Here is a 16,219-nt window from a genome sequence, read left to right on the forward strand (position 1 = left end):
GTCCTCGCTTCACCCGTACAGCAGCCAGAAGGTGCTTGACAGACACCTTGCTTAGAGCTTGAAGGCTGTGAGGACAAAACCAATAAAAATCTAAATCAACTGCATAGTTGCTCAGAGTTTCTTTGTATCTATCATACATTTGCTTAAGCACATATGCCAATGTATAAAACCCCTAAGATTATAAAGAAAGAAATGGCCCAGAAAGTGGACGTCATGGGTGCATGATTTGAAGCGTTCTTTGCTCTTTAACAGGTAAACCGACTCAAGTGCTTGCATGTCTACTCTGTTTCCTAAAGTAAAAGGAGAAAGAAATATAAAGACTAGATTTTTGTGACACCCTGATTTGGTTTATAGAGGAATAGTTAGTTGTTTTGTTGTTTTTTTTGTTTTTTTTTTTTTAAAGTTTGCCTTTGCATGTTTTTTCTCCTCTCTGTTCACTGGCCTGTCTCACAGGCAGTGCAGAGTGACTATGGTGTCCAGCAGTGTCCTTGTTGCCCGTGCAGTCTTAGGGCCCTGCCTCTCCTGCCAACTCCTGCAGTTGAGGACTGTGTGCATGGGCTCCAGCATCCCCTATCTCCACTGCTGAGCTTGCTTCAGAACGCCGCCGCCCCCTGATGGTACGAGGCCCAGGGCCTGTGTCGGAGCTGGGGCTCAGCAGGCCCAGAGGGGGCTCAAGGAGCCCTGGCTCTCGCACCCGAGGCTTTCGACCTCGACGAGAGGGGATGCCGTTGCAGCCATCCTTCTTGAGGTGGCGGTGCAGGTGATCTGAGCGCACAAAAGTCTTAAAGCAGCTTGAGCACTGATAGGGGCGCAGGCCGGTGTGTACGCGCATGTGGTTCTTCAGGTCGTAGTTGTGAGCAAAGGCGGCTCCACACTGCGTACACAGGTAAGGCTTCTCTCCTGTATGCTTCCGCATATGAACTTTGAGCTTGTCCTGCCTGGGAGGGAGAAAAATAAACAAGATCAGAATCTGAATCAGAATACACAGAGTAAAAAATTCAAATGAACTACGGGATTGGCTCACACCTATTTGAATGCACTCAGTACATACAGCCCACTTCAGGCTTTCTTTTCACTGTCAATAACTAATCAGGCTGTGTAATATTATGCACAAAGTACATAATTAACTCAAAATATATTATTAATTCTCACATGTACCAGTGGCCAACTTAATATACTTTGGATGGTTTTATTTCCTATTTAACAGCCATCTTTTGGATCTCTTCCAATGGAATTATTCTGTGAGGGCAGCCAGACCAACTGAGGAGAAGCCATAAACTTTACATCTTTATCTGTGTAATTGCACACAACTGTAGGCTGACTAGAAAGCTCAATGTTCATTGTGTCAGTTGGCCTTTTTATGATTTCTGTTAGCTTTTCTTTGAGGACTACACCATAACAATTGACAGATTCCAAAAAATGCTTGTGTTGTGTAAACAGAAAATGAAGATTTAACTGTCCTGTGCAAGTGAACAATTCCAAAATCGTTTAGAAAACTTGACAATTATTGTCGAGTAGTACTGAAATATAGATGTCATCGTTTGCATCAGTTTTGCAGCCTAGTTGTATCTCCACAAACCTTATTTTGATTGAATTTTGTATATGAGTAGGTGTCACTTTGACACAAATCAAACTGCTGTTATGGAAGACGTACTTACAATAATTTATGAGTTCTACAACAATTACACTCTGGTCAAAACAAGACCAAACTATAACTTGACTTCTCTAAATCTAACATCATCTCATTACACACCGGAAGAATTTTTACTTTGTGCTGATACACCACCCACTAAACTTTATCAGGCTGCCTTGGCCTTTATCTGACACTTGCCCTCCCTCCCCCCTTTAGACCTTACTAGCTCTCTAGCTCCCGAGCTCTTAAATCGTCTAACCCCTCTGCATCCAGGGCAGAGGGCTTCTAAATAAACAAGCATAGTTACGATTCCATTTGAACCCACACATACACACGCACACACATACACTTGCCATGTAAGTGGATTAACTGCCATACAAGCAAACAAATAAACCCACTGCAACCCTTACAGGTCTGTACAATTTGTGTCCCAAATATAAAAATTAACAAAGAAATGTGTAAATAGGTGAGGAGAAACAGGCACATACACACACACACTTGCTGAAGTCGTGGAACAAAGTGGCACACTGAGAGAGGTGAATTATTTAAAGGACAGGAGTGATTTATTACCGTGCAGGGCACACTCTTAACCCTGATCAAACAGGATTAAGATTACAATACCCCCTTCCCACTGGCGGTCGAATTTAGCTAGAAGGCAAATTCAGATTGGTCTTCCCTACCTGCCAGTAGAGGTTCTGGGTATTTGTAGCCTACTGCATCTATTTCCAGCACAAGTCCACTGATTAATTAATTAAAGGAATGTTTTCAAGGAAAAGGCAGGACTCCTAAGTCCGCTGCTGTACACTAGTCACATTTATCTGAGCGGCACATGGCAGATTTCATTAGAGAGGTAAAGGAGTGACAGAGAGAGAGGAGGGGGTGATGTAACTACTCTGCCGTGGGCAATAATCAACATAACCAGAGATCAAAAGTTCAAATTACTGCATTGGAGCACATAGAGCACCATTCAGGGCCTGTGATCCCCCTCTGTATCAGAATACAGCACTTTATAGCAGTCCTCCACTAGATAACACTGCCATGGCACAGCCTTCTTTTATAGGACCCCTACGTTAAAATTCCAGGACTTTGCTATGAAGGCTGTCATAATAAAACAGACCTTTATAACCATCTGACCCCCTCTCTCAGAAGCTGGAATGTTCTTCATGCCTTTTTGATTACCATTTGGCTACAGTGTGACATTGTAAAAAAAAAAAAAACCTGGGTTGGATTCAATCAGTCCACGATCAAGGTAAACATTAAGATTTACAAACTGTGCCGGCCCCTTAATGCAAAGCTAAGTTAGTTAGTGCTAATACTCCTGCTCTTGGCTTTGTGGTGTTTCCCCACTGCTGGGCGGTTTGTGTACAGTGCCAAGTCCAAGACTATTAGTAATTGGGCTTACCTGGTAAAGCGCACTTTGCAGATGGCGCATTCATAGGGTTTCTCTCCCGTGTGCGTTCGAATGTGGCGGGGTAGCTTGCCTGCTCCTTGAATGACCTTGGAGCATATGGGGCACTTCTGGAAGGCCTTAGAGCGCATCTTCCGCTCTCCAACTCCTCCTCCTCCAACCCCACTGCCTCTCTCTCCAACAACCCTTTCTCCAACTCTGTCTTGGCCTGTACTTCCCCGTGATAACCAGGGCAGTGGCACTCCCTGTGTCACAGCAGCAGAAGCTGTATCCTCATGCTGTGTGCTGTTAAAATAATTCAAGTAAAATTCCATGTCTGGGTCGTCCTCATCTCCCCGTTCCTCCCCCGTTGTTGTGCGCTCCTTTTGCCTCTCGATGGAGTCCATCATCTGCTGCAGGAGGGCACTGGCTGAACCCCTCTCCCTTGCCATCACCTCCCTACTCCCATCCTCCATTTCTGTCTCCTGCCCCAGCCTAGACTCAGGGGGGAGGTAGAAGTGCCCATTTTGGGACGGAGGGTAGTAAGATGACCCCAGGCTTGCACCATTCCCCTGCACTGCCTCTCCGTCCTCTTCTTCCTCTTCATCCTCGTCCTCTTCTTCTGGCTCCTGCGTTGGGGCTTGGGCCAAGGCGAGGGCCAAAGGGGAGTAGTACTCACCGGGGCCGCCAGGGGCCCCATTGCTGGGGCCATTGCCGTGGTTAAAGTGCAGGTGTGTAGGCAGGTCCCTGAGCTCTGGCGTGCTGCAGCTGCTGCTCCAGTGCGCACCTCTCTGGAAGTACTCCAGGTACTCCCGGGCCCGCACCCGGTTCCCCTGCTCCTTGCCTCCTCTGCCCTTTCCAGCCTCATCTTCATCTTCATCTCTTCGCTCATTGCCCGCCTAGTGAAACATGGTGGGGAACAATGAGAGTGAGTACAGGGGAAAATTAAAGTCAATGTATGTTTGTGCAAGGGAAAGAGAAAACAAGAGACAGAATTTTTAAAGTAGCGAAGTACAGAAGAAAAACGTATATTTTAAAAAAATCACATTGTGTAAAGCTTAAGGGGAAAGCTGCCTAGGAGGACCTAAATTTACAACTGTAAGGCCTATCAGCATCACTATCTGGGTATCCTGGATGCGCACCCAGGGGCTCAGTATGCTCATGGGTACATGCATGTGTAATGAGAAAGTAAAAACTAATTGGCAAAACACATTGCTAACTGGTGTGTGTATAAAAGACAACAAAGCAGCACAGAGCCGCATGCATGTTTTCACTGGCACATTCACCAGCTCTTAAAAAGAGTTAAAAAAAAAAAAAAAAAAAAGACCACTTGTGCTAAATGTAACATTAGGTAGCTGGAGATGTGGGGCCATAAACTGCAATGTTACATGCTGGGACCCTTTGACATAAAACATCCAGGAACCCGTGAAGGTTTTTTGACATGCAATGTACGATGTGATCATGACAGTGAGGCATAGCTGTGGTTATCACATGATCTAGAGCATTGTGCATTCAGCCACAGCATATCACAGCTACACTTGATCGTGTTGAAGTGTAGCTGCGATATGCTGTGTCTGTAGTCTGCGAAAGAGCATGCTGTCCTTCCATACACGCTATTGGCTCAGAATGAGTAAGTGTTGAACTAACCCCAAGGCTGTGGGCGTGTGTTTGGCATAGTGAGAGAGACTGATAAAGGCCATGATGTAAGCTTGACTATGCTGGCTATTTAATGAAGGGGATGGTATGATGACCAGACACCTCAATCCCTAAGTGGCTGAACCAGGAGAACTAGATTTTGAATGAGTTTCTCCAGTTCCACACATGAAGTGTACAGTATCTTAGATGGTCTGTGCTTTGCTATAAATTCATTCAACACTTACAATGAGTTGCTTATGGTGTCACTAGCTCATTAAGGCAGAGCACATCAAATCTCATCTCAAAGCTTAAATTCGACTTTAACACGTCACTTCTAGTTCAATAATGATCTTGTACCGGCGGGGAGAGCACTTTGGTGTCCAGCAGGTGTGTACAGACGTCCTGGACAGGTGAGATTTCCAGGAGGCGCGCAGCGGCAAGGATGTCAGCCACACTACTGTGACTGACTGTCAATGTGGCTGTGTAGGCAAAGTCCAGCAATGCTCCTAGAGCCTCTGCTGCCACAAAGTCGATGTTGTAGATGTTCTGTTGGTCAGCAGCGGCCCCTGAAGTGAAGAGCTTGTGGAAGTATGAGCTGCAGGATGCCAGGACGGAGCGGTGAGCTGGGAACTCCCGGTCCTGAGTAACCAGGAGCACATCGCACAGCAGGCCGCTGAGCCGCTGCTTGTTCAGGCTGCCCAGGATGTCCGCACTGTGCTCAGGGAAAGGGATCCCGACGGGGCCTTCCTCCGCTTCTCCTGCCCCTCCTCTCCCTCCTCCACCCCCGCTGCTCGCTGTCCCCCTGAGCCGCCTTCCGCCCCTCCCACCGGCTCCTGACGACATCTTCCACCAGCCTGCCGCCGAGCCGCCTAGCACAGCCCCCACCCGTGTATCCGTCCTGCCGTCTGTCCGTCTGCCTGTCTGAGCAGAAAAGAGTTGGATGGAGGGATGATAAAGAGGAAAAATAATCATTCATAAAGATCAATTCATGACATTCTTTATGTGGATATAGAAAGAGAGATGAATATTGATTCATTCATTCGCCACAGTCAGAAATATACAGTAAAATGCTTCAGAACACAACCTAATACACGCATAACCAAACGTTCATAGAGTACACAATTGAAATTTAAAATCTTAAGAACTTAGTGCTCAGTCCATAACATACAGGGGGTACAAAAAATAAACACATACAGAGTCTGAAGTATCTAAACAGAATTTAAAGAGGTGGATCATATCAGGCTGCGTGGCAAGTAGGATTGATATTAACACTAAAACAGGTTTAGTAATTGGCATTGTGGTATGTGAGATTTCAAAGAAAGATTTGCCAACAAGATTATTTAATATGTCAAAAACCATTATAAATCATAGCAACATCTGGCTAATACAAGTTGAAGCTAACCAGTATACAGTATAGGGAGTTGATAAAAACAATAAATGATCTGCAAACTAATCTGACCCAACTTTGTAGCAGTGCTTACAATGGTGGCAATTCAATTACAATTCGTTTACAAGTCTTTATATTATTTTTCTGTATTTTGTATACTGTATGCTTATGGATTTTTTCCAAGTAAACTTTGTATTGACATTTCCAATCTCAGAATCTAAAATTATTTACTTTAATAACTTATCTTTATTCATTAATATCTTGGCAATGCAAAAACAGGAGCAAACACCGCACTCTGGTGTATTTCTTACACCCAAAAAGTACAAGTTAAAGTTAAGAAAGTCATTTCGTGATCTATGAGATCTGAACTCCACGGTGAGTGCCTGATCTGAACATATGTTGAATGCTAGATAAATCTGTATTGTAAGCAGTAGCTCACATAAGGCGCAAAAACAAATACAGCAGACACAACTGCCAATTCAAACATTTCTCTCCATTTCACAGGACTCGATTTGGCTACAATGAGTGGGTGAATAACTAAGTGAAGATGTTTATGTACTATATATATGTGTGTGCAGGTGGCTGGGTGCCCGTTTACTTGTACACGCCTACATCTACCGGTGTGTGTGCATGCACTTGCATGCAAGAAACCAAGTAAGAGGTCGTGGAGGACAGATAGGCAGAGGGCAGTAGGGATCAGAGTGCATGCTGGGAGCTGGGCTGTGCAGCTTGTGCACTCTGTGTCAGTCGAGAGCCAGGGAGGGGAGAGAGGGAGGTGGAGGAAAGGCAGGGGGGGGGGCTGCCAGAGCAGACCCTGTGGAAAAACTCCACGGGAGGAGGAAGAGGACACGCAACAAGCTGCGAGGGAACAGTATTAAAAAGGGAGGTTGTCAATCCGGTCTGAGCTGGTTACCCCACCCTGTACTGTGTGCCAAGTTTCAGGAAAGGCTGTCCCCTCGCTCACGTGTGGGGGGAGATTAAAATGATCGACTGAAGCCTGCGCAGTCGGAGGGGGGTTTCGGCACAACAAGCCGTCCTCGATTTCTCTATTAACACACTCACACACAAGCAAATGCTGTAGCATCACAGAGACATCAATAACGCACAAAATACACATGCACATAAACACACATATAGGACATCCGCCCCCTCCAGCCCTCCTCCCCCCTTCTCCATCTGCCAGGGAGACCCAGCAGGGGGTGAAGTTAAGGGGGGAGGCAGGGTGGGTGGGTGGGGGTTTAGGATGCATTGAGCATGTTACTCTCTACAAGAGCAAGGCATTCAAATGACATTCCTTCAGATCAGGCCTCCTGGTATGTTTTTGCGCTACACCCCACTACCAAACCTGCTTAACCTGGCTGCCTCTCCTCTTTCATACCAGTTCACCTGTGTTCACCTCTCCTTTTCTCTCCTGTGTCATGTTATCTTCTCCCCTGTAAAAAGCAACACCTATCTGTCTCTACACCTTCAGATCTGCCAATATGTCAGTGTTAGGTGAAGCCTTTAAAAGAAGGCATCTGCAGAGAGGGAGGCAGGAGAGAAGAGAAGACATTTATCCCAGCTTATCATGATCTTCTAAATGAGACAATAATTGTTTTCATTTAGGCAAAGCGTTATGATAAAGACACAATTCAAATAAAGTTTGTATATTAAAATAACACAGAACGTATTTTAGAGTACTGTTGCGTTTGACTAATGGTGAAAAAAGAAAAGAAAAAAAACCAAAACAGCTCCACCATTTCTTGATCCTTACTGTACTGTCTCCCGTAACTCAATTCAACTTTGATAGGCAGCTGACCACAAAGCCTCTGCAAACACCGCCGATGTCTTTCACGAAGCTCTGATGAAAACGGACTGTCGGACATGGCATGAGCAAATTTTATCATCCAATCCGTCATCTGAATATGCTGAGGGAGGGGAGGGCAAAGACAAAGAGATATGGCACAGGATGGAGAGGGGGGGGTGGAGAGAGCAGAGTGCGGTGGAGATGGAAGAAAGAGTGAGAGAAAGGGCAACCGCACGGCTACCGGTCATGTCCTTCACAGGTGGAAATAGATCTCTGTGAGCCCATCCAGACCCGAGCCAACCTGCTTTTCACTAACACTGTCACACAGCACCTGCACTAGACCGGACATTGCTGCAAGCTTGTGTAGCGCGTTATCCCCGGGACATACACAGCTGACCCTGGGTCACGGCTTTGTGGGGTAAAGACGCTGAGCTGAGAGGAGATAAAACACACACACACACATACACACGCACATACACAAACTTGATTCAGTGCCAACGAAGCACGGAGAGACTACTCTGCATGCAGGAGCCACCTGTCCCCATATAACCCGCAAAGAGCACTAAGAAAGAGGAAACACAGCGCAACAAACCTGATCCTGACACCTCCTCATGGCTTGAAACATTCCTTATCACTAATTCATGCCTGTGGGTGACAAGGCCCGCAGCCCAGCACAAAGCAGCGCAGCAGCTGTCCGTGTCCCTGGCGTTCCACTTCCAGGGAAGGGTCTTCTCTATTTGCCCAGCCCGTGAGCATCCAGGCCTGCTTTGCAAGTCAAACAACCGCTTTAACGCAGGACCCACCCATCCCATCCCCGCCCTCATCACCTCCATCTCATCCGTAATGCCCCTCTACCCCTTCCCATATATATCTACTCACAGCAAGGACAGATATCAAAATTTCACTTCTGGGACAAAACAACCAACCACGTTCTTTCGTTTGCTGTTTCTTCAGTTGACTGTGCTGTGTGTGTGTGTTCTTAATATCTTTGCCAAGACAGTCACACCCAATTTGCTTGTCATTCATAGACAAACACATTGACATCAGGCTGTGGTTGCAGTTAGTAAAAGTGGTTTTATTTTGCCTGATATGTATCATCTATGGAAGGACTGTAAAATTTCCACTCTCAAAGTATCTCTGTCTTTTGCTGACACATACCAGTCATTCCTAAATACAAAGGAACAAACTGTTAACCCTGTGCAACCTCAGATGTTTCCTAGATAGACAAGACAATAAATAGCTTACTGGCACTTTTTAAGAGCTGTACACAACTTAATTTTTAAGGTAAACAACATTGCAATCAGGCTAGCAAAAACAGTAAAATCAGTTATTCCTGTGGGTACTGCAGTTGTAATTTTCATAGTAGAAAGCCTTTTGGTTCAACTCAACTGAATTTTAAAGCAAATATACTCCCTTTACTCTCCTTTTATTCCAAACTTTAAGTTACTAGTTTCTTAAACTTTGTAATGCAAAAAGTGATAACCATATAAAAATAATACACAATTCTACACAATACCACTGAGCAACCCAGCTTTAACTGGGAGCAATCAGAGCAAACATAACTGAATCATTGATCCCTTGAACCATAAATGTTAATGGAGCACAGATGGGCCACCTTTTAGTACTGAAATACACAGCAGATGTTAATTTTATAACAAACACCTTGTGAAGTGTTATTAGCTCATTGCTTTTACAAGAGAATAATTCTATCAGGTTGCTCCCACTTTTACTCAGGTGAAGACTTTATGCATTCTGTAGCTCACTTGCTGTCAGAGTAATTCCTATATTTCAACCACCACAAGTGTTTGCATTTAGACTAGAGTGCAAAAGAAACAAAAACAGACCTGAAAACAGCTGAAAAATCTGGATATTGGACAGCAAGTTGAAGAATTTGCTTTGCTCTCGTCTGTGCTCCACTGACGCTTTCTTTATCATTTATCTTTTTCCTATCTTGTCCTCATTTCACTGGCCATCTCAACTGGCCTCTATGACAACACGCCGGCCTAGCCCGCCCTGCTGCAAGGGAATCGCTTCACTTAGGTCAAGAAAGTTCAAGGTTGGACCAAGAGGATACTGCAAGATAATCGGAATGGGGAGGGGGTGGCAGTTCCTAGGAAAAGTAGATTTTAAACAAGTGCCACAGCCAAGTGACTCACTGCTGCCAGTAGTGAAAGGAAACCTGATTGGTCATACTGGGAGCAAAGCAGGAAGAGGGCAAGTAACTGATAAAACTGAAGTTGCCAGGGCTGGCCTAGGCCTGGCAGCTTTCACTAGAAACTAACCAGGAAGTGCAGCCACAACACATACACAAAGCCAGTGAAAAGGTAGTGGGTGAGGCAGGGCGTTCAACCCACAAGCTCACTCATAACTCCTGAGCGCATGGTGGCCTAGGAATCCGGCTCAGATGTCAATGATAAACTCAAGTGATCTCATTCAGTTACCTGGTGTAACCTGCTTCAGTAAGAGGAAAGGTGACCGCCCATAGGTTGGGCAAAGTTTAATGTGAGGAAGCCAACAGGGGGTTTAATGGTGTCCTTATAAAGATCTGAATTTGTGCAGCTAGATTCCAAAGAAATCAGAAAAGTGAAATCTATAGCTATTGCTAGCTGCTCATATAAGCTCCCACACTGTTATAAATTTTGTTTTCTAGCTTGTTTGCATCAGTCAAATCCACTGTATAGTCACAGCTAGCAAACATAAAGAGTGCCCAGAAAAGCAAAAAACAACATTCAATTCAAAATGACAGCTGTGAATTACCGCTTTTGCAAAATTTGCATTTTTTAAAAATTGTTAACAGAAAAATGGTGATTCAATTCTGAGGTAGTTTTTGAGTCTGTAGTTTATGGGGTTGTATTAGACTGCATTATACTGTACACTTTCTTATATTTGCTCCTCTGAAAGTAAATCAGGCAAACCATATATACTAATTATAAGAATACGATTGAGTTCGATTTTACTCCACTAATAAGTACAGCAACAAAAAATTACAAAAGAGTTGAGACAACATACAGACAACAAGAGTAGTCTCAACAATAGCTCAACATTTAAATAAGGTAGTATTTCAAATTGTTTATATTGCATGGCACAGGTGTTTCTTTCTTCGTGGTGATTGCAATCTTTAGTCAATAAAGATTATTCAATCAACATTAACTTTAAAAACCATACAGCACAGCCACTCTTTAAGTTTGTCTTTTGTTGGACATTTCATTGTCAAGTCATGAGTCTTGTAACACATGTTTTGGGACAGTAGCCTTTCTCAAGCTGCGGTGTAATAAAACCACATCCACAGTCTGAGTTCCCTTTAGTTTGAGTAACATGCTCTGACACTGCCATGCTGCCAACCAGGAAGTGTAACAAAATCTATCACATGGCTTCAGAAACAGCACTACACCCCAATGCAGCGTCGTCCAGCAGAACCCAAGCTGGCCGGTTGGTCAGTCCGCAGGCCCAACGTGCTCTGGCTGCACCACTCTGTGCATGCGCAGGCCCAACAGGGAAAGAGGACTTCCTGTGAGTCTGTGGCAGGCGTGTAACAGAACCCGCTCTGTTATCAGATGACCAGCTCTCTGCTTGCTCGCTCTCCCCGTCCCTACTGTCTGACCCTCCCTCTCTCTTCCTCTCATCTGTCGCTCTCATCTCATCATTGCTCCATCTCTGTCTCAGACTCTGCACTGCACAGTACCCACCGCCACACCACCCACTTCCCCTTTCCACTGCTGAGGAGGCAAAGCAGCATAGACCCACCCACCCTCCTGTGTCTCGCCATCCTTCAGTGGAACCCACCCATCTTCTCTTCTGTTTCATCCTGAACCCATTCACTAAATCAACACGCAGCCAGTGTCATATTGGTCACATATCCCCCTCCTGATCAGCTGCTCTTTTCTGTGTAATTAAAAGGGGCTTATGATTTCCATGGTACAGTCCTTACTGTCAATATCACAATAAATTATACTGTTGACACAAACCTACCCCTTCAACTAATTCATGTTTTTCACAGTATATTGAAAATGTAAAAACCCTCAGGAAACAAGTCACCAAGAGACATCATCTAACTCCCAAAGTGTGAAAATTCAAGTCTCTCTTTACCCCCACCCTGAAAAACATCCCAGCCTCTTACTCTCCCACTCTAATTTGATCAGGTTGTGTTGGCCTCTCCATAATAAATGTCCCAGAAGAGAACAGAAGAAGCCCCTTTACTCCCCCTAGACTTCAGCACAACAACAGAAAAACAACAGAGAGGGGTCTGTCTGTCTGCCTAGTCAGGCTGGAAGCTGTGGTATACTGAGCAGCTGACCAGGGGAACCAAACATTAGGGGGAAGTGAAGCTGTATTCACCAAGGGACAGGCTGATGAAAGTATTTAAACTGTAGATAAATGTGATAAACGTATACACAATAGGAAGAATAGCAGCACAGAAACGATGCCATTTGGTATGAAGTACAAAAAACTCATGTTTTGATCCCACCATATGGGCCACAACACATCATTTCCCCACATCAAAACAACTTTGAACAAACATAATGACTGTTACATGTAGTATATTGTATGCAGCCAACATTTCACTCTAAAATAAAGCCTCAAACTGCCACGGCGACATCACGCAACCTGTCTTCTCAGTCTGTCTGAACCTGCTAGTTTCAGGCCATAGTGGTGTAGGCACAAACATACAGGAATATCAAACTGTATTCAGCTTCACCGCCAAATTGATGGGTGGTGTCTTGGACCTGCCCACAGCCACTGAAGTCCCCTGCAATTCCCCTGGAGTCTATTGTTGGTAACACAGACACACACACATGCATGTATGCGTGCACACAAGCACACACTCACACACACAAACACATATGGCGTCCTAGTTTAACCTCTTGCTGGAATTCACTTGAACTAACCATACTTTTCTTCCATAGAGGTGCCTCGCAAGTGGCATAGAGGTTTGCATCAGGACAATATTTACTGTTACTAATTTTTCTGTGACATAGAACTCAATAAAAGATGTCTGCTGCTGCCTTCTGAGAAGCATTCCTAACACTTTCCCAGCATTGGGCGTCTTCACATACGGTGTTCCTCTTGTACCCTCTCCATGCCCACACGTTTAAAAAACGGGTTCAACAAGTATGGAAAGCCAAAATTTATGCATCTGGTTATCAAGCAGTCAGGGTTCCTGTGAAGTCTTTAAACCACGAGCCACAAGCAAGCAGGACATGACAGGAGAGATTAGAATCTGCTTTTAACAAGATGCTGGTGAAGAGTGGGTGGGTGGGTGGAGGTTGGGGGTTGGGGGTGTTAGTGAACTGGGAGAAAAAGATGTCATGAGATTGACCATGGTGTGAGTAGCTGAGAAAAATCTAACATCAACCAGCAAGTACACACGTCCTCGAGCACAGTGCACAAAGTTACCACGGTTGAAGTTATATTTTAATATTGCATGGACTTAGCTGAGGCAGCTTACCCTACCAGTGAAATCCAGTTGTCACAAGATGTGTCACATATTCTCCCCTTCAGCAAGAGGAGATGTCACTTACTGAGGTTTCTTAAATAAACTCTTACTCAAAGCCCCACCTGTACTCTGTCAGCTATCAGCATGGTCGCTCTGCCACGGTCTAGAAAACATTTGATGCAGTGGTTTTTGTGGAATTCCTTCAACACCCTAAAGAAGCAGCAATACAGGATGTGCAACTGTCTTCTTCTTTTCACTCTACTAATAATAGCAGACGTGCGATTTAATCACAGCAGTGGATGAAAACATAAAAAGAATACTGTGCCTTAGTAGGACGAAAAACGACGCTGATGCACAATGAGCTTGCATGAAGCAAAGTTAAAAAGTTAGCCTGATGTGATTAAAAACTTCAAGACAACAGCTATTTCTCTGAGCAGTGTTCTGTGCAGCACCTTACACTCAGCACTGACCTATTTGCCATTCCCTCCTTCATCTGCAAGTGGGTCAAGAACTCTGAACTCTATCAAGCCCCATCTCCCACACTCTCCTTCACACACAACACGTTATGGTATTTATTTCCTCTGCTCACCTCTCTTCTCCTCTCAGTCACAGTCTAAAGACACTGTGTGTGTGTGTGTGTGTGTGTGTATGTGGATGTCTTTGGTGTGCTTACCAAATAGGCAGAAAATGTTTCCCGGGCCCTATCTGCCTCCCCTGCCTGTCGGCCAGCTCTGCTGCCTCCGTCTCTGGGCAGGGCTACAGCTTTACCAGACAGGAAACTTGCGAGTGGCCCTAGTCATACAGGCAAGCCCTTGCCTGATCCCACACAAACAGACACCTACCCCCCCACCCCACCCCCTCAGCCACCACCACCACCAACCCCACCTCCCTCTATTTTCAGCCCACAACTCTGCTCTGCATCCCCTGCTCTCATTGGCTTGACAGCTGCTCACTCACCACACCTCCTCGTTGGGATAGGCTGGCGGCTGTTCCCTTTCCTGGATGGCCAAGGGCAAGGCACTCTGGGATATAGAGTTCTGAAACCTCATTTGACCTGCTTCACAGCCTCTGCTGTGGACTACGAATCCCAGCTCTCTCTGCCCTCACCACCCCCACTATCTCCAAGCCTGCTCTAACGTAAGCACTCAGGGCTGAATTATACACTACAGTATGTTGCTAGCAGGCTGCCAGGTATTAAAGTACAGACCAGCCATCAAACAGGGCCGAGCTCAGTATGAAAAAAAAAAAAAAACATTTCAGCCTCAACTGTCACAGCAGTAACCAAACATCAGAGGTGGATTCTTTCATCAGCTCACACTCTAGTAACATTTCAGACATGTTTAAAACTCCTGACCTAAATTATGAGTTATTCTTATTCCAAACAGTCTAATGACACTACAACATGCCCCACGCACACAGCACCCAACTTGCCCCGCGCTGAGCAATTCAGTCGCCACTATCCCGAAAAGTTGCTGCGATTGCTTGTACCTTATCCAATAGAATTATTTTTGGTTCCTCCTTCCCCTCGTTCAGTACCCCCCACCCTCTCTCGAGAGCCCCCCCCCCATCCCCCTCCTCCTCCTCCTCCTCCTCTAAGTGCTTCCACCTGCCTGAAAAGTTAATGCCTTGAACACATCCTATAAACTTTATCTCAAGATTCCCCAGAGGTAAAGAGCGGTCCAGAGGAAGTAGTTTAGGAGGATTAAAAAAAGAGGAACCTTGACTGGGGACTACTGCTGCGACCCACCTCTCCTCTCCAGCCAACCCCCCCACCCTGCTCTCCTTTCTGTCCCCCTCCCTCATTCCTCCCTCTCTCCTCTCCTCCTCTGCCCTGCTCCCCTCTGGTCGACAGGCCCAGGGCAGACAGCGGGGGGATGGCAGGGTGCCTTTAGCTCACCTGCGATGGCCGTGGTGGTGCTTATTGTGGGTTAGCTCAGCCCTCTCCTCTCCTCCTCTCCGGAGCTCTCTCTCTCCCTCTCACTGTTGTGCAGCTTAAAGCCCCGTATGCGCTAACCAAGCAGCAGCAGATCAACTCAATTCCCTTCCTGGTTTCTGGAGGGCAAAGAGGTCCCTCCCTTTCTCTCTCTCTCTCTCTCTCTCACTCTCTCTCTCTCTCTCTTAAAGAAACAGCATTCCCCCTCCGTCTCCTCTCCCTCCTCCCTCTGTGAGGCAAAAGTAAAGTGGAAATTTCTTTGCGCTCAAAAGTGGACAGTTGTCAAAGTCATAAACTCAATCAGAGATGACACAAATCATTAACCCATACCTTCCCGCTCTGTGGTTTCACTGTAGTTTCACAGTGAACGTCAGCCAATGTTCCCCATACTGGGCACTGAAATTTCTGGTTTAAAGTTAAACTGAGTTGTAACTCTTGTCTTTTCTCACATGCCTCTTCTCTCAGTACTCCTTTCCTTTCCTTTTCTATGTGAGTCGAGTCGCACCCACCCATCCTCTCGCCTGAGGTCATGGTGTCCCACCCCAAAAGCAAGCCATGGCACATTCCACCACATACAGTAGGGGCTGCCAGCAACCCCCTTGATACACTCTCTGGCTCGGCCCAGTCTCAGAGTACAAAATACCTGCCAAGCTCCAACAGGTGAGGCATCAGAGAAGACATTACTAAGTCGAAAAGCGTCATATTCACTGTTGTGGATGGCAAGTTCCCATGAGTAAATTTACAGCTCATGCACTTGATGTTGCGCCACTTCCAACCACCCACCGTACGCCCCCTCAGTGAGTGCAAGCCAGCCATTGTGCCACAGAGTGGGATGGTGCACAAGATGTATTCCATGATTCTGTTGCACCATCTAAACACACCTCTGAAGGCACTTTTAAGTCATATATTTCATGCACACACACACAAAAAAAATGACTTTACACAGTGCTCCTGCTTGTAAATAGTTGCCTTTTGCCAGTCTCACAGGAGGCGCGTCCCACAGTGCAGCAGGGCTTGACACTGG

General features: G+C 45.7%; 1 protein-coding gene across 1 annotated transcript; it reads right to left on the reverse strand.

Annotated features, from left to right (window-relative positions):
- Positions 1-131: 131 nt before the first annotated feature.
- zbtb7a (zinc finger and BTB domain containing 7a) lies at positions 132-15,726 on the reverse strand. Its single transcript, XM_041040373.1, has 5 exons — positions 15,645-15,726; positions 13,936-14,054; positions 5,013-5,576; positions 3,036-3,919; positions 132-938 (listed from the first exon to the last, which is right to left on the reverse strand). Exons 1-5 carry the CDS (start codon positions 15,724-15,726, stop codon positions 506-508), a joined length of 2,082 nt encoding a protein of 693 aa, XP_040896307.1. The 3' UTR covers positions 132-505.
- Positions 15,727-16,219: the final 493 nt, after the last annotated feature.

This window comes from Toxotes jaculatrix, chromosome 6 (genome assembly GCF_017976425.1).
Source record: "Toxotes jaculatrix isolate fToxJac2 chromosome 6, fToxJac2.pri, whole genome shotgun sequence".
Taxonomy (NCBI): domain Eukaryota; kingdom Metazoa; phylum Chordata; class Actinopteri; family Toxotidae; genus Toxotes; species Toxotes jaculatrix.